We start from the raw sequence: 26,289 nt of genomic DNA, 5'->3' as shown, positions 1-26,289 counted from the left end.
AATTGTCTTACTAGGAGCCATCACCAACTCTTTGTCATTGTCACTCAGCTCGTTCTCACACCTCTCCATGATTATGCACTACTGCTTAAAAGGGAGATTCCTCAACAGAGAAAGAATAGTCTGTAAAGGTTAGATGGAGGGGTCCCCAAACTAAGGCCCGGGGGCCGGATGCGGCCCTCCAAGGTCATTTACCTAGCCCCCGCCCTCAATTTTATAATATATTGTATATACATATAATATTGATAATATGTAATACAATATAACACTAATAATAATACCATATAATCAGGGCCGTAGCCAGAAAAAATTTTCGGGAGGGGTTTTGAAAATTTCGGGGGGGGGGGGGTTGAACCCCTAGCACATACCCCTCCCCGCTACAAACCTGTCAATATCTGCTTGAGATAGTGCCTGGAGGGACTCTTAATGTTTTGCATCTCATAGACTTAGCATGGGGATTTGGTTAACCAGTTAAAATTCATGAGTAAACGAGGTTTTTTTTTATAACTTGAAAAATTTCGGTGGGGGGGGGGGGTTGAACCCCTAACCCCCCCCCTCGCTACAGGCCTGCATATAATAATATTAATTATATATTCTATATTACATATAATATTACTAATAATATTACAGTATAGTGATATATTTCAATATAGTAATATATAATGCTAATATTGTGCTATGCTAATAATATAATATATTGTATGTAAATATAATTTGTAAGCCACTCTGAGTCCCCTTTGGAGTGAGAAGGGTGGGATACAAATGTAGTAAATAAATGCAGTAAATAAATAAATAATAAATAAATAAATTTTAGACTTAGGCTCGCCCAAAGTCTGAAATGACTTGAAGGCACACAACAACAACAACAACAACAACAACAACAACAACAACAACAACAACAACAACCCTAATTAACTTGACTATCTCATTGGCCAGAAGCAGGACCACACTTCCCATTGAAATCCTGATAAATGTATGTTGGTTAAAATTGTTTTTATTTTTAAATATTGCATTGTTCTTTCATTGTTGTTGTTGTTGTTTTTGCACTACAAATAAGACATGAGCAGTGTGCATTGGAATTTGTTTGTATTTTTTTTCAAATGATAATCCGGCCCCTCAACAGTCTGAAGGATTGTGGACCGGCCCTTGGCCTAAAAAGTTTGAGGACCCTTGGGTTAGATGACTGTGTTTGCTACCCAACAGAAGACAGTCCTCTATTTAGAAAGCTGCTGGAGCATAGTCCAATGTTGCAAGGTGTCCAGAGGAGGGAAGCTAAAATAGTTAAAGGTCTGAGAACCATGAATCCTTCAGAGAAGTGTCTTAAATTGCTGGTCATGTTTTGCCTGCAGAAGAGAAGACTGAGAGGAGGCATGGTAGCCAAGCTGTTTAAATATTTAAAGGCTGTCATAAGGAAGAGGGAGCAGGCTTGTTTTTGCTGCCCTAGAAAGGAGACTAGGACTCAATGGAGCCATGGGTTCAAGTTACAGGAAAGGAGATTCCACCTGAACATTAGGAAGAACTTCCTGAACATGAGAGCAGTTCAATAGTGGAACTCTCTGCCTTAGAATCTGGTGGAATCTCCTTCTTTGAAGGCTTTTAAAGAGAGGCTGGATGGCCATCTGCCAGAAATTGTGCTTTTCCTGCATGGTAGGGGATTGGACTAGATGGCCCATGTGTCTCTTCCATCTTTATGATTCTATGAAGTGCTATCTAGCCCAAGTTAAGTTCCTTCCTTAAGAAGGAAATGCAAGAGCCTTGAGACTGACCACTGTTGTAATCGTTGTGCGTCTTCAAGTTTTTTTGACTTATGGTAACCTTAAGATGAATTTATCACAGGGTTTTCTTGGCAAGATTAGCTCAGAAGAGGTTTGTCATTGCCTCCATCTGAAGCTGAGAGAGTATGACTTGCTTAAGGTCACAAATGGGTTTAATGGCTGAGCAGAGATTCAAACCCTGGTCTTCAGAGTAATAATCTAATGTTGAAACCATTTCACCACTCTGGCTTCCATTAACCACTAGGCAAATGTGTATTTTGCCAAAGGTCACCTAATGAGTTTCCATGACGAAATGGAGATTCAAGCCCTACTCTGATAGAGCTTTAGATGAATATGGTCCTACTGTCTAACTGTATGACCAACATATACTGGTTGCTCTTGAACAGTTATCTAAAATATAGCCAATATGCTATAATTTCCTATATGTTGCTATATTCTGTGAACAGGTAAACTAACAAATACTTCTGGAAATGTAGTTTTCTATAAGTTTGCTTTGGACCCAGACTGCACAGCTTAAAGCGGATATCTTACCAGGAACATTCTTAAATAAACTACTATCTTCAAGTCATTAATGCCTCCAGTCATGAAAACTAAATAGGGACAGTGAATCCACTCTGAGTTATAGTCTGAACTCTGAACTTTAAAGAAGTGCTGAACTTGGATAGTGAACTCCTTCAGTAGAGTCTCCATCCTATTAACTCCTCTTTCTACTAATGATGGGACAATAGGCTTGAGATATAGAGACTCTAAATTTGTTATAAGTATGCCCAATTGCAAACTGAATTTGAAAGCATCTATAGCAGTTTGGGAGGCTGGAATGTATTTGGCATCAATTTACACCATCATCTCTGCACAGTTCTTCATGCTATTAGCATCCCCAAATGAATGAATCATACCTAGAATTTTGGGGGTGGACTATTTACTTCGACAGATATGCACTAAATAGCTCATAATCAAAGGGCTGTATGGCTGTATGATGAGGCCTCCTTTAATAGCATGCTGATCTTTCTCGTTCACTGAGCTATGAATCAAAAAGGGTCAAGGAAAGGGAGAAGAAGTCACAACAGGGCTCGGAAAAGTTTCTTTTTGGGATCACAGCTCTGCAGATCTTCCAGTGAGCATGTTCTCTGGCATGCGGGGCTGTAGTCCCAACAACTACCTTTTGTAAACTCTGAGCAAAACCCTAGGAAAATAGGATTGAGGGGCAGGAAGGCAGGATGAGGACTGGAAGGATAGAAAGAGGTGTAATTCTTGCAGGTCCAGCCCTATCCTTAGACAAGTGTGATAGTCACTTCTAGCTGCATGTTTGGGTGTCATAAAAGGAAAACAAGCTGTTAAGTTATTTTATTTGTTATCACTGAGTTAAATAGACTCAGTCAAGGACAAGACTCTGAATTTGCAGGACTTCACTGGGGCTGTCTTGGAGGTGTCTCATTTATAGGACCACCTGAACTTATTTTAATTTTTCACTGTTTCACCACTTGTGGCATTTGATACTCATTAAACTAGGAAAGGGGCCTCCGGTGGCGCAGTGTGTTAAAGCGCTGAGCTGCTGAACTTGCGGACCAAAAGGTCCCAGGTTCAAATCCGGGGAGCAGAATGAGCACCTTCTGTTAGCTCCAGCTTCTGCCAACCTAGCAGTTCGAAAACATGCCAATGTGAGTAGATCAATAGGTACCGCTCCGGCGGGAAGGTAACAGCACTCCATGCAGTCATGCCAGCCAGATGACCTTGGAGATGTCTACGGACAATGCCGGCTCTTCGGCTTAGAAATGGAGATGAGCACCAACCCCCAGAGTTGGACATGACTGGACTTAACGTCAGGGGAAACCTTTACCTTTACTAAACTAGGAATACAGGGGTGCATATCTCACCATACTGTGGGAGACAATAATGAGATAGTTGACTTGTGTGTCTACCGCTCAGCCTGTTGCCTATTTCTTTCTTTATTTCGAGCATTTATATCCCGTCCTTCCCACCCCCGAGGGGGGATTCAGGGCAGCCTTAAAATTAGCAAGCATTTAGATGCTGGGCAACATAGTATATAAAAACAGTTACAATTAAAACAATTAACATTAGTTAAAAACATCTATATAAATATACTTTCTCAGCTTCGGAGGAAGGCAATGGCAAACCCCTCTCTGAATAATTCTTGCTGAAACAATCCCATAATAGAGTCGAGATAAGTCAGGATTGTCTTGACAGTATAGAAAAACAAAGTAAGGTCTAATTTAAGTATAACACATCAAAGCATTGATTTCAATGCGTTTTAAGAGCACATAAGCCAACCCTTCTGTTATTTCTCTCAAACCATAGGAAGATAGTATATCAGCAATGGTTGTTGTTACTGCTGTTAGTAGAAAGTCCCAGTCAATCAATGATAGGGTTAGGGCAGTGGTTCTCAACCTAGGTCCCCAGATGTTTTTGGCTTACAACTCCCAGAAATCCCAGCCAGTTTACCAGGTGTTAGGATTTCTGGGAGTTGAAGGCCAAAAACATCTGGGGACCCCAGCTTGAGAACCACTGGGTTAGGATGTCCTGTAAATGATCCATTTTCTTTTCCTTGAGATTTCAAAGAACATAATACTTTTGTAGATAAATGAGAGCCACTGTAGTGAAGTGGTTTGAGCACTGGACTATAACTCTAGAGACCAGGATTCAGTTCCCTGTTCAGCCTTGGAAACTCAATGGGAGACCTTGGAAATGTCATATACTCTCAAGACCAGATAATCCTATGATAGGAATCCATGACAAATGACTTTTAAAGGCATACAACAACACCAAGCCAAATCTTCTTTGTTTGAGAGTACATTTATTTCAGTTAGGCTCTGTCTTACATTGACCTAATGGTCATCTTCTGAGCTTCCCCTTCACCCGACTGACATAATCCTGCTTTGTAACTGACTCCCATTTTTCAGATTTTGGGACTCAGCCCATTTAATGAGCCTACAAAGACTTTTTTCCTATTAAGAAGGCTGTTAGCTTCTAAAATGAAGCATTCTCATGTTGCTGCGGAAATTTCATTCATTTGGAAGATTTTTTTCCCCTCTGCTATAATATTTTTTAAGTTGTCCACTTCAAGAACTCATTTGAATTGAAAAGCAGGCTGTAAGTCCTTAAATAGGATTATCACTGGGTGGTTTGAGGATATGATATTTTCATAATTTTCCTGTTAAAAACCATACCCTTTGCAACCTTTTAAAGAGATACAGATAATTAAAGTGAACAAATAATAAATGGGCTATATTTTAATGAGGTACAGGCACACCCATACATTATTATCTGCTCATAACCATAGAAGCACCTGCTGTCATTTAGAAGAGCCGAATTCTTTCACACAGTCATTGCAATTGTTCAGAAGCCATGCATTTCAATGACTATATTCCGTTGCTATTAATTTTTTTAAAAAAATGGTCATGGTATTTTCCAGTTTATACCTTAGGAACAGCACATGGGAAGGGATTTATAAGAATATGTGTTATTCTTGTTTGTTTCAGTAATATCCATGGGTGACAATGACATGATAGCACAAGTCCATTATATTAGAACCAGAGATACTTAGAGTAGACCTATTGCCTTCACAAGGGATTTAGGTCCCATGGATTTTAGCAAGTCTGCTCTTGATCTGATTTTTATCTGAATCCAACTCATTATTATGGTAATTTTCTCAGATAAAAAACAAAAGATAGTGAACATTATCTTCCAACATTTCACAGCTGAAAACCAGCACTGTTAATTTAATGAAAAAAATGTAGTCCTGTGTCTTTAAGAGTCATATACAAGAGGGATTTTCTCTGTGACAAGCAACGCCATCTGAAATTCCCTTAAAAGTGCTGAAGTCATCTCCAGTATTCATTCTGAAAGCCCAAGTTTCTCATTGTTCCTGCAGAAAAGCTAGTGAGTACAGTCAACCCTCCGTATGCATGGATTCTATATCCAGAGATTCAACTTCCATGGCTTGAAATATATATATATATATATATATATATATATATATATATATATATATATCCCTGTGTAGGGCCACCATTTTACTGTGCCATTGTGTATAAAGGGATTTGAGCATCTTTGGATTTTGGTATCCAAAGACAGTGGTGGTGATGGTCCTGGAGCCTAATCCAGTGGATACCAAGAACCCACTAATTGTTCTTAGCCTTTCAAATTAGCCATATATTCATAACTAATACATAAAACAAAAGATTCCCCAGCTTCTCCTCTGTCTCTTAAAGGAACCGCAAGATAAAACGGATTAACCTTCACTATCTTAACCACACTCTAATGTAGCTTAGCCGCATGTGTCATGGTTTTCATCTGTAAAATTTGGAGGATATGGTTTAAACTCAAAAAGAACACCTAGAGATGTTTTTCAGTCCCAAATTGTAGACTTTGTCTAGGAAAAAAATGGAAGCTGGGTTGAGTTAGACTGGTTGTTTTACTACTTCTTTAAGTGATCTCTCTCAATAAGACTGCATTGACTTGCTGCTCAGAGAGAGAAATAATTATAAATATGAATCCAAGGAAAGACACTTAATTTTTTTAGCTAATTTTGCCACAATTAACCATGATTCAGGGACACTAAAGCTTAGCATTATTACCAGCTGGTGATATGCTCCAGAATCTACAAAGGAAATCATCCCCAATAAGAGATGTATTAAGTGCTCGGAGCAGTAAGGTACAAACATATCAAGCGGGAAGAAGGATAATAGCCAGTGGATGTGTCCCGGAGGAACGCAAGATCAGACAAATAGCCTCCTTTTCAGACAAATGGATCTGGTGGAACTTTTTTGAAGTTAATGGACCTGTGATGGTGACTTGACTGTAACAAGATTTAAACTGGAGAAAGTTTTGCTACTTTGTTTTATCTCCCCACTCTGTTTTCATCCCATGGATCTCTATTTAAGACTGTATCCAGATCAGTGGCTTCAAGTCTTTGCTCCTTGAGTTGCTGGACTCAAGAGTCATTTTTTATTCCCAAATGAAATGTTTAGCTGAGACTCTTGTCATATTTTCACACAGTAGCAGCTAACAGACTTGTGTCACCGAGACGGTGATTTTGTCCTGGATTTTTGTCGAAAATTTTAAGGAGTTATCCAAGGCATTGAAGTCACCCAGCATCTTGGATACTTCCATTGCAATTGAGGCAGAACTAATTTGCCACGTTGCCAGTCTGGAAGCCACCAGCCTCCAATATTTTAGCAATTCCATTCATAGATTTGCTGTGGATGCTTTCTTTATTTTAAGAAAAAGTAACTAGGAATGTTCAATGCGTTGTTGAAGGCTTTCATGGCCGGTATCACAGGGTTGTTGTGTGTTTTCTGGGCTGTCTGGCCATGTTCCAGAAGTATTCTCTCCTGACGTTTCACCCACATCTATGGCAGGCATCCTCAGACATATCTCACAACCTCTGAGGATGCCTGCCATAGATGTGGGCGAAAAGTCAGGAGAGAATACTTCTGGAACATGGCCAGACAGCCCGGAAAACACACAACAACCCAGTAACTGGGAAGTTTGGAAGATTCCCTGACCTGTACTGAGATCAGCCTTGCAAGGTGATAGCTTTCCTGCAGCTTCAAATAGAAGATGTATGGTGAACTAGTAGGTATCAAGATTCCAATAAGGGCAAAATCTTAGAGCCTGTTTCCTAGGGATGGCCTTGCCATTAGGTGGAATGAGACAGAGATGTTGAAGAATGGGAATGAGACAAAACCGAACACAAGGGAAGTTGAAGCTACCATCACATCCCCATTGTGAAATAAGAATAGAGATGTACGCAAAAATGTTTCCTTCATTTCCTTCATGCTATTGTGTTGACCGTTCGTCTACACAAAATGAATGATGACATTTTCATAGAAAATGAGAGGTGAGATGAAAATGAAAGCTGTACAGTTATTGTGCTTTCTTTCGTTTTCCTTTCGTTTCGGCCCCATAACAATAAGCAGGTACTGACAGAGGGCTGCTTTCCATTACAGCTGATGTGTACCAATAGATGTAATAATAATAATAATAATAATAATAATAATAATAATAATAATAATAATAATAATAATAATAATAAATAACAATAATTATTCTGGGGCCCTAAGCTGAGTCTGGTAGAGAAGTGCCTCCCAATTACATCTGATGTGTGCCAATCAGTCTTACTAATAACATTTATAGATAGATAGATAGATAGATAGATAGATAGATAGATAGATAGAGATATAGATAACGATAGCTACTCTGGGACCCTAAACTGAGTCTGGAGGAGGAGTGCCTTCCCATGACATCTGATGTGCAACAATGGGTCTTACTAATAATATATATATGTATGTGTGTGTGTGTGTGTGTGTGTGTGTGTGTGTGTATATATATATAAGAATGATGATAGCTACTCTGGGACCCTAAGCTGAGTCTGGGAGAGGAGTGCCTCCCCATGACAGCTGATAAGTGCCAATGGGTGTTAATAATAATATTAATAATAACACTAGTACTCTGGGGAAGACCCAAATGTTTAAACAAATTGGTGGGTTAAAAGGGGTCGAAATGCCCTCCATGTGTGGCGATTTTCACCCTTCAAGCCCAAAAACCGAGGGGGGGGGTGAGCTTCGAAAGCTCTCCCATTGCCACCAATGGCACTAAAATATTCGTGTTTTTCGTTAGCCAGACAAAAATTCGTGTCATATAGGCAGCTCATTTTCGTTAGCGGGAACCAAAAATGAAAATGAGACAATACGAATGAAACTACATAAAACAAACAGCAATTCCATACAAAAGCACAACACTATGTCTGGTTAATTTTTGTCCATAAAATGAACACTATCTTGCCCATTTTTGGGACCCTGTTCCTCCTTCAGTCCCACTCTAGATCTCCTAGATCAGTGTTCTGCAAACTCTGCTCCTCCAGATGTTTTGGACTTCAGCTCCTACAATTCCTAAGAGCTGTTAATCACATGGGATTTCTGGGAACTGAAGTCCAAAACACCTGGAGGGGCAGATTTTGAGAAACACTGTCCTAGATCTTCAAAGAAAAAATCAACAGACCAGAGAAATGCCCAGTTTAATCTTCAGAGCTGAGCTTTGCCATGTACAGGCCAAAACTAAAGCAACTTAAGACAGATCACCATTCCTTGATGTAGGTATGGTTGAAGTTGACAGGACATTTTGAACTTGCATTGTTTCAGTCTAAACCAAAGAAATTGAAATCTTCTCTGCAAACAAAGTAGACTAAGGTCATCCAGGCCTGTAGAGAAATTAGTTTTGTTAAGTTTGTAACATAGTCTTCAACTTAAGTCACAATTCATATTAATAGCCGTAGCACTTTTCTAGATCCCGTCTACTGGTTTTGGCAAGACTCAGATTCATTGGCACCAAAGGGATTCAAGCCAAGTTACAACAAATCTGGGGGACATTAGACTTCTTATATTTCACCTATTAAGATATTTATGCTCTGTGTATTTGTGTCTTGCCTTTTTTCCTGTGTGAAGTTTCCTTTTCTTTGAACAACTCAATGTGGAATGGGAAAAGGTTGTTGGGATCATGCATGGTCTTGTTCCTCCTTTGCCTTGTCCTTCACTGGCATGATTTTGGCCTGACCCTCTGCATGCTTGTCCCACATTGCTCCTTTTCCAGAAACTGACCACTTATCATTTTTATATCGCTCATATTTGCAACAGTCCTGGGCTGGCACAGATGGACATTGAGCCAAAGCGTTGTGGTGTCTCTTCTCCACACACCCACAACCAAAATATATTTCATATTGACCACTTTCCAGATAAGAACTGTATCTTACAAAATAACCAAAGCCAGGATCAATCTGGAAATGTAACAGGGATCCTAGCTGAACTCCTAGGTGTATAAGCTAGTGTAATTTACATGAAAATCAAAGACATGAAGCAGAGAGATTTTCTTCCTCCTTATTTCTACCATAACCTCCTCTGCTAAGCTATTCTTCACTTTTAAGACTGTCTTATTATGCCTGTTCTCCAGGTTATCTTGAATGTATTTCTTCCCTCAACCTAGAAACATGGCCATTGGTCTATGGCAAAGCAACAGATAGAGATGATGAGAATTGTAGTCCACCTCTCTTGAGGAAAGTCAATAGGAGGAAGGCTGTTCTAAACCAATAAAAGAATGATAGTTGTAGAAACTCAACACCTGACTACAAATGAATGCTCTTTTTCTGTTGAATACTTTTTTAAAGTGCCACAAAAGTCTTTATTTGCAAATACCAGAGAAAATCACCTCTTTTCCAAAGTCTGGAGATTTCCTTCTCTGATACACTTCCTTTACAGAAGCCCAAAACATAATGGTGAAATGAATGGTGTCTTTATTGGTTTTTCAGAAAACCGGCCTTTGGCCTGTTAGACCAGTGACATTTATGTAACCCAGTTCACATTTGAATCAAAACGTTATTTGGTCCACTCTAAAATCAATACCACTTTGTCTCCATTTCAGTTTTACAGATGACCAAAGCCACAAAGGGTAGAATAGCATTTGAGTTGAGAGGGTTGTCAAAGTCTGCAAAAATGCTCAATTTATAGAAGGCTTTCTAAACCTTTGATATGTTTGAACAGTGATCTAGTGAAAGGTTGCCATGACAGAGCTAACTACAACCAAAGTCAATACACCTAAGGACCTTTCCACGACTTCATCATGACTATCTTTTGCTGGGTTGTGGCTTGTGTGTTTTCACGTGAAGCGCTGCATGCATAGAAACCTTTCATACTGTATCTGGTGGTTCATTACATGTTGTGTCTATCTATGATTTAATTGTCTTCTTTTCCTCTGGAATGCATGTTGATATTGTTGAGTATTTCATGCCAGTGATGTTGATGTATGCCCTGCTACACAAGCCATTTTCATTGCTTCAGAGCCATATCATAAATGTGATTTCTCTTACCACAATAATGTTACCATATTGGTATTATTTCCTATTTCCAAGTTTTTCCAAAGTCAATCATTCTCATTTATGCTGGCATCATTCAAGAGCAGATCCACTGCCCAAACGGCATGGACTCGACCTTACATAATCATATCCTGGGTTATACAGTGTTATTCTGCATGCCTGACTCAACATGTAACAACTTTCATTGGTCCTCTTTGAAACTTATGGGAAAAGTTTTCTGCAGATATGGAAGATGCAAATATACAATGTGAAAAGATCTTGGAGGGATCAAAACAAGCTTTAAATCAGGGGAACATGTGGCCCAGATGGTGATGAGACTACTATTCCCTTGATCCTCCAACATTTGACTTGCCACTAGAATTTATGGGCTTTGTAGGCCAAAAACATCTGGTAGAGCTCAGGTTCTCCTCCCCTGGATCAATGGTAGGCTAACTCCAGTTTACACACTAGTTGTAAGGTGATCCAAATCCAAAATCAGAGCTGAAAAATAGGAGTGCACCTATCACCTCCTCCATGTATCCCATATAAGCTGCAGAGTGGAAGTTGGTATGCATGGCAACGATTTCATTCACCACACAAAAGGGACAATTGTACCATCACATACAGAAGCAAAGACAAGGTGGCATCTTCTTTGATCCAGGCCAATGAGCCCACTTGACAGATCATGACAAAGGAACAGTAAATTAGTAAAAGTAGTTACCTAATACACAAAAATCTGCCATTTTCCAGTTGCTCCTTTCCCATTTCTGGACCTCCATTTCTGGACTACCCCTCTCACATTTTACTGCTAGATGAATAGTAGATAAGAGTATTTGGAAATGTTATTCCTTAGACACAATTCCTAGAATCTAGGAGCCATGCTAGTTGGAAGATTCTGGGGATTTTTTACCCAGTCAAAGTAACTTTGCCAAGCTTTAGTATAGAGAGGGGCACTTGCCATTTCCTCTGCCAAATGAGTTGCATTATTGACTGGATAACTCAAAACCAGGTAAAGATATCTCATGGGATTTCCCATAAAACATCCAATATTTCTCTAATTTCTCATTTTTTGAGTCCCAGTGCAGATTGTGTTTCAAATTTTAAATGACGTTAGATTTGATTTGATCAATTCATTCAAATTAAACCAAATAAAAAGGAGAGTATTTCAACTTTATCCTTTTGTCGATGGAGCTTCTCCCAGTAGTAGAACCAATGTTTGGGAAAGTTAATTTTTTAGAAAACAACTTTTAACTGCCCCTTGGCAGTGTGACTGCTTCAGAGAGCAGTTTTGGGTACCAGTATTATTGTGAAGTTAAATAATGGAGGTGTTGCATATAAGATAGCAGATATATTGGCTTGATTCCACTTTAATTGTCATGGCTGCATCTTTCCCAATCTTGGAATTGGTAAATTGTTTGAGTTATTTGGAATGTTCTGCTAGACATCTTTTGTTCTCTCCACTGAATTACAGTTACACTCAGTGCTTGACAATCGTTGTGTGCCTTCAAGACATTTCCAACATATGACAACCCTAAGGTGAACTTATCACAAGGTTTTCTTAGCAAGATTCGGTCAGTGGGTCTCGATGGCTGAGCAGGGATTTGAATCCTGGCCAATACAGTCCTAGTCCGACACTCAGTCCAGTACACTGGCTGTCTTGCTGAGTTACAGAATTAAACCAATTTAATCCTCATTCTCTCTCTTCTCAGGGTACCTTTATATTTTCTTTTGACCTCACCAAGCTAGTCATCCCAGTATTCTGTAAGATGCAGCTATGACAAAGTGGTATAAAACCAATTGATCTGTATACTGCAGACATATATCCATAATGTGAGTCGCAGTACTACAAACTCTTGGAGCCAGGTTCAGTCCATCTTCAGGTAGGGACAGGAGAGAATCCATTCTGAAACCACAAAAGGCAACAGCTACTCAATGTCGACCATAAAGATCTGTTTCAGGATAAAGCATCTTATTGCATGTTCTGGGAAAGTGAAAACAGCAATAAATTTCAGCAAAAAGGATATTAGATGTATTTGTGCTCCTTGTTTGAGGAATTCAACTATCCAAGTGAACATATGATCAAGGGCAAATTGCAATTCCCATGATTGTTGGGACTAGGAAATGGAAAGGTCTCCCAACAGTTCCAGAAACTGCTGTCTACAGTATCTTGAATATAGATCACACACACTATATGTCCAAACAAGAGTGCATATTTTAAAAAGATTGGGATTACTTCCATCTAGAATGATTCATGTTTGTATGAGGAGTTTCACAAGATTAAGACCTTACATAATTTTGTTAATCAGAAGAAAGCTGCTCTTTCTTGTTCTGCCCAGCACATTCCCTGGAGCCGTAGCTATTCTGAGAATGAATCTTTGACATCAGAGGAACAATGGTATACATGCTACTAACCAGGCGATAGGTTACTATAAATATTACATTCTTTAGCAATGTGCATCCAAAGGATTTTGAGCTAGCCACAATACTTGAAGATTTTAGCAACATATAAAATGTTCATTGTTTTGATGACATCAGTAAATGAGAAACCAGGCCACCAAGTTCTACCCTAGATATAACCATCCTTTGATACAGAGATTGCGCTACTGCTTAAACATAGGGTGTCTTGGTCTTTGGTCCTCCAGATGTTCTTGACATCACCTTCCAGAAGCTCCAGAGAGCTTGACCAATGGTGAGAAATTCTGGAGCTTGATGACCAAAACATCTGGAGGACCAGAAGCTGAGAAGCACTGCTTTAACATCTCCAGCTCAGCAAAATACCAAGAGGGTAAAGTGACTTTTTTCTTGGCTCTGCAGTATGACCATTGCACCTTCACCGACTTCAGGTCCAAACAATCTCTTATAGCCTTGGAACTGTTAAAACAGTCTGATGCCATCCAGATGTTTTGGGCTATAACTCCCAGAATTCCTGATTATTGACTAAGCTGATAGGACTTGGCCATTTGCTGGTGAGGATTTGAGACCAAAACAGCTGAAAGGCAACAAATGGTTGAGTAAGAACTATCAACTTGATCTGCAGCTGATCCTTAAATGCAGAGTGTACTCAATACTCAGTTTAATGGTATCACATACAATACAAGGACTGCCCACAAGTTTTGTGTAACTGCATAGTGTTTGTCCACCTTTCTTCAGGAGTCTAACCCTGACTTAATACAATGTGTAGAGTAGCCAATTTGGAATTGCGTCTCCCAGTAGACCCCCGGTGATAACTGCCTGCTTTCCTCTCATTCATCAAAGGTTGTGGTCAATGCCTTGGTAGGCGCCATACCTTCTATCATGAACGTTCTGCTTGTCTGCCTCATTTTTTGGCTCATCTTCAGCATCATGGGAGTCAACTTGTTTGCTGGAAAGTTTGGGAAGTGCATCAACAAGACAGAAGGGGATGAGCCTTTGAACAACACAATTGTCGACAACATGACCGAATGCCAAAGTTTGAATGAGACAGGAGAGCTTTACTGGACAAAAGTCAGAGTCAACTTTGATAACGTTGGTGCCGGCTACCTGGCTTTGCTGCAAGTGGTAAGTTCAAGACTTTTTGGTGATTTTAAGAATTCTAGGATCTGTTTCATAGTCCTGAGATATCTAGCAAGGAAAGCACTGAAGAATATTAAAGGGGGGTCTCTTTTTGAATCCTTTGGCCCATTTTCACACAGGTATGGTTTCCCCTTTCTCTGATGGGACCTGATCAGAATTCCAAAACAGTGCAATATATGTACCTTGGTTGGCTGTAACGCATGACCTGTTTCCTTGTTTTTAATTCTTGGTTATGGTAACCAAAGCACTGTGAAATTACATTTGAAAAACAATGCACATCTGATTTGGCCTCTGTGCCACTGGAGCTATGAGTCCACTCTAGAATGTAGTTTGAACTTTAAAAAAGCTATCTAAATTGCTGAATGCATTGCCTTGGGGAAGGATTTTTCTAAAGTTCAAACTAAAACCTGGAGCAGATCCACTGCCCAAATGACATGGAAGGCACCAACCTTGAGGTTCAAATGTAACATAACAAAAGGGGGGACAGCAAACTCATCAATGCAACGAGTAAGATTTTCTTCTAGTTACTTTGAAATGGCATTTTTGCTTTGGATTTTCCACACTTGTAATAAAAAATGATGCAATTAGTTACCTTTATCTATTGCAACACAAAGGCAATGGCTTTTTAAATACTGTACTGGGAACAATATGCCTTTTAAAAATAGCTTTCCAAGCTCTGGAGTTGACATGTGTATGAATGCCCATATGGAAGGATCACCCCTTTCTAATCCCAGTAAGGAAACTGAAAGTGGAGGGGAATTCAGAAGAATTAGAATGAGAATGAGAAGAAATAGATTAGAAATAGGCTCCACTATTTCTCATTTCCACCCTGAAACCTAAGCTGGCAAATATTGTTTCCTTTGATACCGAACAGACGCTTTTAGAGAGAGAAACCATTTTTTGCTGTATTGCAGAACCTAACTTTCTTTTGAATTTATTAGGGCATTACATAGATCGATACCGTGACACACCAGGCTTTTTTTCCCCTCTAGACTCTGCACAATTTGAAAGTCCCTGTTTTTATCTGTTTATTTTTCTTACTTGCAATTAGTAATGTTGAAAGAGGGGGACTGAAAATAGCTTTTAAAATGAAATAGAAAGCAAAATGGAACACCAGATCATGTCCTCCTTAAAAGCCAGGAGAAAGGCAGGGCTGAAAACGTAGTCTGCTGGACTGATGTGCCTGACCCACATGCAGATCCTAAAGAGTCTCAGTTCTGAACCCATTCTAGATGGAACAGTGATCTCACTTGATAAAGAGCCATTTCCTGTTGCCATACTGGGGAGAAAGTCTCATTTAACTAAGGTTCACATTCTGTGCTATGTTTAGATTGTGTAAACAATACGTTCCCATTGTTCCAGTTTGGTAGTACAGTCTCCATTAAGCAAATCTGAATGAAGGAAATGTTTCCTGCCCTTATTCTGGAGTCCACTCAGACTGCCTTGGGCAGAGAGAGTCTTCTGTCAGACACATGGCACAGTTGTAGTGTTATAATTCTACTTTAACTGCTGTGGTTCCATCCTGTTAAATCCTAGGATTTGAAGTTCGGGGAGAATAGAATCATAGTGCTGAAAGACCCCAAAGTCTAACCCCATTCTGCTATGCAGAAACCCAATCCAAGCAACCTGACAGATGGCCACCCAGCTTCTGTTTAAAAACCTCCATAGAAGGAGACTCCACCACACTCCTAGGCAGCATATCCCAGGAACCTCCTAATGTTTAGGTGGAATTTCTTTTCCTGCAGTTTGAACCCATTGTTCTGCACCTTAATCACTGGAGCAGTAGAAAACAAGTCTGCTCCATCTTTAACAGGATGTCCTTTCAAAGATGTAAACATGACTATCGGGTATCTTCTTAACCTTCTCTTCTCCAAGCTAAGCATACCCAGCCCCCTAAGCCATTGCTTCATGGCTTCATGGCTTGCAGACCTTTGACCATTTTGGTCGCTCTTTTCTGGACACCTTCCATCTTGGCTCTGTCCTTCTTGAATTATGGTGCCCAGAACTGAACTACTCAACAGATGCAACTGTCTTTCAGGCTGCACAGGTCAACAGCAAGCTAGACTATTAATGGTCGGGAGCTTACTCTAACCCGGGCTAGCTTCGAACTAATCATCTCTTGGTCAGTAGTGATTTATTGCAGCTGGCTACTAACAACTGCACAATTTCTGTTGATGACAAGGGAAGAACTATCTAACATTAAGCAACATTCCCTTCACAATAGAAAGGACCAAGCATCAATGCATAGGGACAAGAAACCAAGCTTCAAGCAGGGTTAGGCAAAGTCACTTTTTTGGACTACAGCTCCCAGAATCCCCCCAACCAGAACTCAAATAAGTTTTTAATTCAGACTCCGGTTTGTTGAGTTGGGGTATAATATCTTAGCATACCATCCAAAGTTCCCTAGATGATGCTGAAGATGCATTTGTAAGATGCCCAAATGTTCCAACCATCCCATTTTGCTCCCTGCCCCAATTACAGACAGTTGAAGGTTCTTCACTGCCAGCGGTACTAATTTTGTCAGCGCCTGCCTGTTCCCGTTTCTTCTGGCCCATGGCGCTCCTCCACAAACGCATCACTTCTCCACTTTCAAGCTCAGACCCAGCATCTCTCTTTCCTCTTTCTGTGGCTTTGCAGGGTTTCTGTTTCTTTCCCTTTGACTTGTAGTTAGCCACAGTCTACTGGTTCGAAGCCTCGAGCGCATATGCCACACTACCCTTCCGAGCAAAAACCTAATCATCGACCGTAAGCTTGCCTTGAGATGAATTTATCAGCTTTAATCTCATTCGCTCCCATGAGACGACACACACACACATGCAGGCTTCAGTAGAAGACAGTATTTTAGATAGCTTTCTTGCAGCCAGGATAATATCAAGCAACACTCGCATGAAGATCTTGCCACCTCCAGATCTGGTCTGTAAGTGGCTACTAATTTCCTGATAATTTCCCCGGCAGCCTCATTTTTCTGCTCTCAGTGATATCACAGCTTTTTTGTTGAGTGTGTAGCGAAGGATTCCAGAAGCCGACCAGGGCTTTAGATTATCTCACTGCTCGGAAACTTCAGGGATTGGATGGATGGACAGGTCGGGTGGGAGAAGCCGTTGCAATGACAGCTACGCTTTGCAATATAATCCCTCTTCAATCAGTTCATGAAACTGCTGTTGTAAATTTCACAGGTGGCCATGATTGTGTGTGTTTTAATGCAAAGTGCAATTTTTACTCCTTATTGGAATCTAGCAGAACAATGCACTAAGAAATGTCATGGTGAGGTTGTATCCTTCAACATTTCACAGACTGAATGTGGCCAGGAAATATCAGAATCTGTTAATGAGGAAGAACCTACAAACTAGGAGAGATTTCAGCAGTTAGCTTTTTCTTGAGCCTATTGGGAAAGGACTCCTCCTGTCCTCTGTTCCTTCCGAATTAATTGAGTACAAACTAATTCTCCAGAGCCTCTGGTGATGCAGCAAGTTAAACCACTGTGTTGCTGAATTTGCTGACTGAAAGGTCAGCGGTTCAAATCCAGGGAGCAGAGTGAGCTCCCGCTGTTAGCCCCAGCTTCTGCCAACCTAGCAGTTCGAAAACTTGCCAATGTGAGTAGTTCAATAGGTACCGCTCTGGTGGGAAAGTAACAGGGCTCCATGCAGTCATGCCGGCCACATGACTTTGGAGGTGTCTATGGACAATGCTGGCTCTTCAGCTTAAAAAATGGAGATGAGCACCAATCCTGAGAGTCGGACACGACTAGACTTAACGTCAGGAGAAAACCTTTACCTAAACTAATTCTGCATTTCACTCTCAACTCGAAACATTTGAAGTCAGCTGAGGATAGAGGAGGAAAGGAGAAGATGGAGAAATAAACCAGAACATTTAAAAAGCAGGTGGAAAGGTGTGATCACTGAGGTTTAAATGGGACTTTCCTTGTGAAATCTAGACAGTGACAGGTATGCAAGATGCTGAGTTGCCTCTCCAATTGGAGTGAGATGACGACTGCATCAATCTGGAAAGCACACCATAGACTGAGACTACCTTCTTTCTTCGCATCCTAACCTCCTTGATCAGGAGAATTAGCTATTAAGGACAAAGGGATTCCAGACAGGCTCAGCCTTCTTTATGACGCTAAAGAACCAAAACAGAACAAAATAGTAATTTGTCTCTATGAAGCAGCCTGTTGTTCCTTAGATCCATCTGGGGATCACATCCCACATTTGTTCCAAAGGGTTTCCATACTCCCCCCCCCCCAAAAAAAATATATATATATTTCTGATGGCTTACTAGGTAACAGAAGAAGGAAAACCTTCTTCAGAAGCATTCCTTATGATCCCAGCAGATCGTCTTGTTTCTAAAAGGCTCAGGCAAGAATCAGCAACCTCTCTGCTTTCTTGCAAACCCAACTTCATGGGACGATTAGCAGCTGTGAAAAAATTATTTTTCCCCACACACATCATCTACAAAATGAAGCACAACCCAATAAAGTCACAATTAACACAAATGCGTATTATAATTATCCTAATTACAGGCATTGCTTTTTTTCCCCAGGCAACTTTTAAAGGTTGGATGGAAATTATGTATGCAGCAGTGGATTCACGAGAGGTAAGCTGCCCACATCCATGATGGTTGCTTAGTGTCTGATACATTCTTCCTTTCTGGCCATCAGTGGGGAGGGTGTTAAATAGTCTATACTGTGTGCTGTGTTATTATTACTATTATTATTATTAGTAGTAGTAGTAGTAGTAGTAGTAGTAGTAATGTCCCACTTTTATCTCCAAATTGGGACACAAAACATTTACTAAAAGAAAAACAGAATTGAAAACATACAGAAAGCAAACACTAATACACCATTAAACCATTTTCAACCTGGATACTATTTATTTATTTACAGTATTTATATTCTGCCCTTTTCACCCCAAAGGGGACTCAGGGCAGATCACAATGTACACATACTAGGCAAACATTCAATGCCATATGAACATAGAGACAGAGATAGAGGCAATTTAACCTTTTCCAGCTTCCTGAGGGTATGCTCGATATGGCCACAGGGGGAGCAGCTGTTTCATCATCCACTGTGACACCAAGTCCTTGGATACGTCCTCATCCCAAATGCTGCTGGATGATTTTTATGGTGTCGTAAATTAGTTAAATTAGCCTCCCCACATAAGTGGTACCTAAATTTCCTACTTGATAGATGCAACTATCTTTTGGGTTGCTTAGGTCAACAACGAGTAGGGCTATTTTTTATTTTAATGGTTGGGTGCTCACTCCAACATGGCCTGGCCTCGAGCTCATGACCTCTTGGTCATAGTGATTTATTGCAGCTGGCTATTAACCAGCCTGCACCATAGCCTGGCCCTAATCCTGGATGATAGTGCTTTGGAGGCAGGGCTAATTCCAGGTTTGAGAAGGCTTCGGGCAAAGTGCTTTTCAGTTGAGGGAGTCATTTACCAACAATTGGGCTTTGGGATTGTCATTTTGAAAGACAGTGCCCAGATGCAGTGAATATTGAAATAATTTTGAAATATTGAATTTTGAAATAACATTAAACATATAAGATGCCTGTGGATATTGACCATTCTTCTTGTTTTTCCCACTTTGTTCATCAGCGCGAGCAGCAACCTGTGTGGGAAGCCAATTTGTACATGTACCTCTACTTTGTGATCTTCATTATCTTTGGCTCTTTCTTCACTCTGAATCTGTTCATTGGCGTCATCATTGATAACTTCAATCAACAAAAGAAAAAGATAAGTAGTGCCTAATTTTTTATGGGATGGGACTGGAGCTCGGCACGAAAAGAGTTTCCTGGACTTGGAAAAGGTTTGGGATTGTCCTTGGGTACATTTACACAGCAGAATTGAAAGCAGCCTGATACCATTTTAACTGCAATGAACTGATGCTATTGAATCCTGGGATTTGTAGTTTTACAAGGTCGTTTGCCTTCTCTGCCAAATAACTCTGGTGCCTCACCAAAATACATATCCCAGGATTCTAGAGCAATGGGCCACAGCAGTTAAAATGGTGTCGAACTGTATTTGTGTCAGTGCACCCTAAATTATAACTACATAATTACAGTACTGAACACCAGCCGTAATTTCCTTCTTACTTACTTATGAAACTATGGCTATGAAATATTTTTAGGTGCCATACAATTTTAAAGCAAAGCAATTATACCTTTAAAAAACACAAACATCTCAACACGCAAAACAAGACAATACAATGCAATAAAATTAGAAAGGGCACTGCAAAGCCCAAATCATTTTGTTTTTTGAAATCCACAGAATCTCAATGTGCAATTTGGAGAAATTAGGAACTAAAAGCAGACAGGGAACAAAGCCACCTACATACTATGGGAATTAAAATGACAAAGGCCTGGGAGAACAATATGTGTTAACAGAAAGAAAGAAGTCTTTGCAAACGCCTAGTTTCCTTGATGTTAAATACCTTTGCAACTCCAGCATGTTTTCCTCTCTTTTTTCCCATTCAAAATAATAATAGCATTTCTCCCCCTCCCTTTACTTAGGTGGACAAGACATCTTTATGACAGAGGAGCAGAAAAAATACTATAATGCCATGAAAAAGCTGGGATCCAAGAAACCGCAAAAACCCATCCCACGGCCATTGGTAAGGGCACCAAGTTGTTGTTACGTGCCTTCGAGCCAATGCCAGTTTTGTCATTGGCAAGATTTATTCGAAGGAGGATTGCCATTGCTTTTCTTTCTGAGAAAATGCATTGTGTGACGGCATGGCGCTAACACTGCGGTGTACTCCTTTGGGAGCTGCCGAAATGGCACACAATTATTTAAAACAAACTGCCAAAGGTGAGGTTGGCTAGCCATATTTTTAATGCCAGGATGATGTTTGTCAAAACTTGCCAGGTCCAGGGCCTAACCCAAAGTCTCCTGTTTTCATGAGTCATCTCCATTTGGAGAAGATTTTGCAAATTCTCCCATTTTGAGGAGCGTTTCTTTGGGACAAGGGGTAAGGACTGTGTGCAAAGCTCCAGCTCAACTAGTAGAGCAGCCTCTAGCTTCAGTTTTCATGGTGTAAATAGTTATTTACTGATATTTGGAAAGACTCTTCAGGAGGTCCCATGTATTGGTTGACTTAGCTGCTTCCTTCACCTTTAGCCATTGCGGTGCCAGAGCTTATCCTCTGCTCTGCTCTTTCATCCACTTTCTAAGTAGAAGCAATTCAACTCGATCAAAAGTTCCAAATTGTATATCTCTATGTAGGTGAGAAAGAATAATCCCTTTTGGTTTGAGAATTACCACTTTGGCCAAAATGTAGGTCTTGACTCCAAACACTGTGTGAGTGTCTTTCAGCAATAAGCTATGAACATTACAACTGTTGTTGGTAATGATTGTGCTTAGGGACATAAACAGGGCTGTTCCTAGGTCTTGGGTTTTAGCCTTCAGAGCTTGGGATGATTCTGAACTCGCAACCTTAGTGAAGCAAAGAAAGAATGGATACCATTGGAGTTTGTTGTTGTGTGCCTTCGAGTCCTTTCCAAAATGGGATTTTCTGAAACAAAGAGTGTGTGACTTGCCCAAGGTCAACCAATGGGTTTCATGTCTGAGCAGAGATTCCAATCCTAGTTTCCAGAGTCCTAGTACAAAGTTCAAACCACTACACTACATTAGGTATATATATAACCATTAAAATGGCACCATACAACATTCAAAGTCAATTCCAGACAGTTTCCAGTGACATAAAAATGGGTAGCCTAGACATGAAGGGTTTTGTAGGTCAAACACATCCGTTTCATTAGGGAGATGATACCTAGGTAAATCCAATTTATTTAATTTATTTACCATAGTCACACTTAACCAGAACACTCAGGACTGTGTGTTAGGTTTGTCCATCTTACTTAGTTAAGTGTCTTCTTTATCACCCAACTTGTGCCAAAATTCTGGGTGACTTAAAAACTACTCCCTTTCATTTCAAACCCAGGCAGGTCCAGAGATGCAGCATTGCCTGACCTGGATGCATTGCTTTTCTAATAATTTTGTCTCTATTCTATTAACAGAACAGGTTTCAAGGCTTCATTTTTGATTGTGTCCTGAACCAAGCTTTCGACGTGTGCATCATGCTCCTCATCTGCTTAAACATGATCACTATGATGGTGGAAACAGATGACCAGAGTCCAGAAAAAGTGAACATTCTTTATAAAATCAACATGGTCTTTGTGGCCATCTTCACTGCTGAGTGTATATCCAAACTGGTGGCATTGAGGCACTACTATTTCACCAACGGCTGGAATATATTTGATTTCGTCGTCGTTATTTTATCCATTGTAGGTAGGTTAAACCCAAAACCGACAGACTTGAGAAACAATAGTTTGTTGCTAGAAGGCAAAAGGCTCTTGATAGAAAATTGATCATACCAACACATTTTGGTTAGGCATTGATGTAATATGCCACAGTTTAGCACACTGGTAATATTGATTGGTGTATAAGAATTATACCTATGGTTTTGCCTGTCCACATCCAACAAAATATGCCATCTCCATGATTTTTCTATGTCTTCCAGGCAAGTCTATGGTATGCTTCCACCGGAGTTTGCCATAGAGTTTCTCTGGAGAGCTAGTAAATTTCTAGAAAGGATACCTCTCCAGGAATATTATAGGTCCTCCAGGATGACTCTGTGATGAACATGCAGCAGAAGTTGTTGATTTCAGTATGCTTTGCTATTATCCACAATCTTGTTTCCAGATTGCAGTTACTGTGTATGTCTGTATAAATGAAAAGTTCAGACCTCATTCTGGCTAATTTTAGTTTAGTTAATTAAGTCCATACCTTATATACACGTGGGGTGAAATATGGGTACCACTGTATAATAAACCTTCAAAACTAGACCTACCTGGAATTATCACGTAATGAGATTTTGAGTTCTTGAGTTGACGTCACTGTGCTAGCCACTAACTGGACTATCTGTTCTCTCTCCCAACCTGCCCTCTTCTTCTCCCAAGGCTCTGTGCTGTCCGACATCATCCAGAAATACTTCTTCTCCCCTACCTTGTTCAGAGTCATCCGCTTGGCTCGGATTGGCCGTATCCTGAGACTTATACGTGGGGCCAAAGGAATCCGAACTCTTCTCTTTGCCTTAATGATGTCCCTTCCTGCACTGTTCAATATCGGGCTCCTCCTGTTCCTGGTTATGTTCATTTATGCCATTTTTGGCATGGCCAACTTTGCCTACGTTAAGCACGAGCATGGCATTGACGACATGTTCAACTTCCAGACGTTTGCCAACAGCATGCTCTGCCTCTTCCAAATCACGACGTCGGCAGGCTGGGACGGTCTTCTCCATCCCATCTTGAACACGGGGCCGCCCTATTGCGATCCCAGCCACCAGAACGCAAATGGCTCCAAGGGAAACTGTGGCAGCCCTGCGGTGGGGATCCTCTTCTTTGTTACTTATATCATTATATCCTTTCTCATTGTTGTGAACATGTACATAGCCATTATTTTAGAGAACTTCAGTGTCGCGACTGAAGAGAGTACGGAGCCTCTGAGCGAGGACGACTTTGATATGTTTTATGAAATCTGGGAGAAGTTTGACCCTGAAGCCACTCAGTTTATTGAGTATTCTGCACTTTCCAATTTCGCCGACGCTCTGTCGGAACCGTTGCGCATTGCGAAACCAAACAAGATTAAGCTCATCGCAATGGACCTGCCCATGGTGAGCGGGGATCGGATCCATTGCTTAGACATTCTCTTTGCTTTCACCAAAAGAGTGCTCGGGGAATCTGGAGAGATGGATGCCTTGAAAATACAGATGGAGGAGAAGTTCATGGCGGCGAACCCTTCGAAGATTTCTTACGAACCCATCACCACCACACTCAGGCGAAAACATGAAGAGGTGTCTGCCATTCTGATCCAGCGGGCCTACCGGAGCCATCTCTTCCAGCGCTCCCTTAAGCAGGCTTCCTTCTTATACCGCCAACAAGCTTGCAACCTTGGGGACGATGCGCCCGAGAAGGAAGGCCTCATTGCCTCCATGATGAGTGAAAACTATGGGAGGCCCATCGATAAATCAGAAACTCTCTCCTCCACCTCTTTCCCTCCTTCCTACGACAGCGTCACCCGAGGTACAAGTGATAACTTCCAGCTGCGGTTGACGGACTCCAGCAAAAGCGACCTAGAAGACGCATTGTCGCCCGACAGAGATAAAGAGTCGATCGTTTAGGGATACTTTTTTTTCCTTTTGTTGGTTTTGTTTCAGACACTTTAAATATATTGTTTACAGAATGTAATGCTGTAACTACACAACAGTTGAAACAGCCTTTTTTAAAAAAAAGCAAAACATTAGTTGCAAAGGAAATAAGAAGGGAGGTTAGCCCTTTCAGGAGGGGTGCGTCACTGCGTTATATCCGTATGTATAACCTTTGACCCTGCTCTTTACAAACTTTGCTTAATGTTTATATTTATATATGCACATGGGCAGGAGATAGAGGATCCGGCACAAGGTCACGGCAGTTTTAGCAGCGGGTGCGGGTAGTACAACAGTAAATACTTTATATCCATACACAGATAAAAACCTGACCGTATCCTTTCATTTTAAGGTCTTACTTATATTAGTGCATTTACTTACCGGCGACATATGACCTTGCATCCTATAATATGAAAACCAGAGCAAAAAAAAAAAAAGACGAGAACGAGAGAGAGCGGGAGGAGGAGGAAGGAGGAATCACGTAGCTGCTGTAGCAACAATGTAACACTTAATGTATATGTTGTGAATGGTCTTTCATAAATTTATTATATTTGATATTTTTTTACTTAAAACAAAGCTATAATTGTCTCCTTTTCCATGGAGATGGGAGGACGCGGTGTGACGAGCCCGGAGTGAGAGGTGGTTTCCCAAAGAGCAAGAGCAAAAGGTGGTTTGTTGAGAAAATGAGCTGCACGGAGAAAGGTTAGGTTGACAATCTACTGACTGCATGTTACAACAGGGAGATACTCGCTCGGAACATGGAGCTCCCTGCCAGCAGTTTAACCCAGGGAAAACAAAAGCAAGGAAATGATGTCAGCTAAAGCGTGACATGGGTTACATTTTATTTTGATTTTGATTTTTGTTCTCTACCCGCAGGATATTAGACACGAATGGATTCTGCTTGTAAACCTGCCAATAAAAGCACTATTTTTTTACCATGTTTCAAGCATCTGGCATCACTTCTGTACAGCAGGTGGTTTTCTCCAGGTTCTTTTCGAATTAGCTCCTGGGTTTTGAACATTCCCCCAAACACGGTGACCTCAGATGCTATTGAAGCAATGAGGAGCTTCTACCTGGATCTGGTTTTGACAACGATTTTCTTTCAAGCTAAGCAAGCTTTGACTCCATCTTCTGAGGCATAAGTGGCATAATTTTGATGAAAGCAGACTGGTTAACTGAGCTGGAAGAACTGCTATTGACAGCATGCAAGGAGAATCGCTTGAGGAGATTATAAACAAGTGTTCCTCGACAATGAGGTAGAGAATTTCCCCCAAGTCAAGAAAGTACCAAAATCAAAATAAAATTAGGCAAAGTCAGAATGGGAAATACCTAACTGTAAGACCTAACCATTGACCACAAAATCTGAACAGAAGATGGTTCTGAATGTGGATGTGTACAAATCCGATGGCAATGAATGTATCCCTCCAAAGTCATTTTGGCCTAACATCTACGGCAAACTCATTGTTGGCTGTGCTAGTCTTTGTTATTGGAATTTTCAATCCAGGAACATCCAGAGGACTTCATGATTCATGTACTTGATAGAGACTGTAGCCAAGATCCTTCATTGGACATATAGACAGATATTATAGCTAAAACCTAACTTGAAAACAACTGGGAGTGATGTAGGTTGTGTTGCAAATAGTGTGCTCCAGGATGACATGACCAGCTATCTCTTGCCAGTGAGTGGTTTTGCAATAATGTGTTGCAAAAAGGTTCCCCAAAGCATTGCTCACTGGTGGGACAGGGCTGGTCATGTCATCCTGCAGGACCCTCACCAGCATCACTTCCCGGTCAGAAGGAGCTGGTCACATCATTCACATTCCCAGGAGCAGACAGAAACTTGACTTTAATATGTGAGCATAAATTTGAAAATAATCCAATAGACAAATGACTGAG

General features: G+C 40.6%; 1 protein-coding gene across 7 annotated transcripts in view; it reads left to right on the top strand.

The window, feature by feature from the left end:
- Window positions 1-25,333, top strand: part of scn5a (sodium voltage-gated channel alpha subunit 5) — a 329,714-nt gene extending 304,381 nt beyond the window's left edge. For all 7 annotated transcript variants that reach the window (XM_062957813.1, XM_062957812.1, XM_062957809.1 and 4 more), the window contains 6 exons: window positions 13,891-14,172; window positions 18,727-18,780; window positions 19,788-19,925; window positions 20,698-20,802; window positions 22,208-22,478; window positions 23,150-25,333. In XM_062957813.1, the coding sequence (XP_062813883.1) occupies window positions 13,891-14,172; window positions 18,727-18,780; window positions 19,788-19,925; window positions 20,698-20,802; window positions 22,208-22,478; window positions 23,150-24,369 (2,070 nt within the window). In that variant the 3' untranslated portion in view covers window positions 24,370-25,333. The remainder of the gene's footprint in view (window positions 1-13,890; window positions 14,173-18,726; window positions 18,781-19,787; window positions 19,926-20,697; window positions 20,803-22,207; window positions 22,479-23,149) is intronic.
- Window positions 25,334-26,289: the final 956 nt, after the last annotated feature.

Source organism: Anolis carolinensis, chromosome 6 (assembly GCF_035594765.1).
Source record: "Anolis carolinensis isolate JA03-04 chromosome 6, rAnoCar3.1.pri, whole genome shotgun sequence".
NCBI lineage: Eukaryota > Metazoa > Chordata > Lepidosauria > Squamata > Dactyloidae > Anolis > Anolis carolinensis.
Note: the sequence above shows the minus strand (reverse complement) of the source record. Positions and strands in the feature narration are given on the sequence as shown.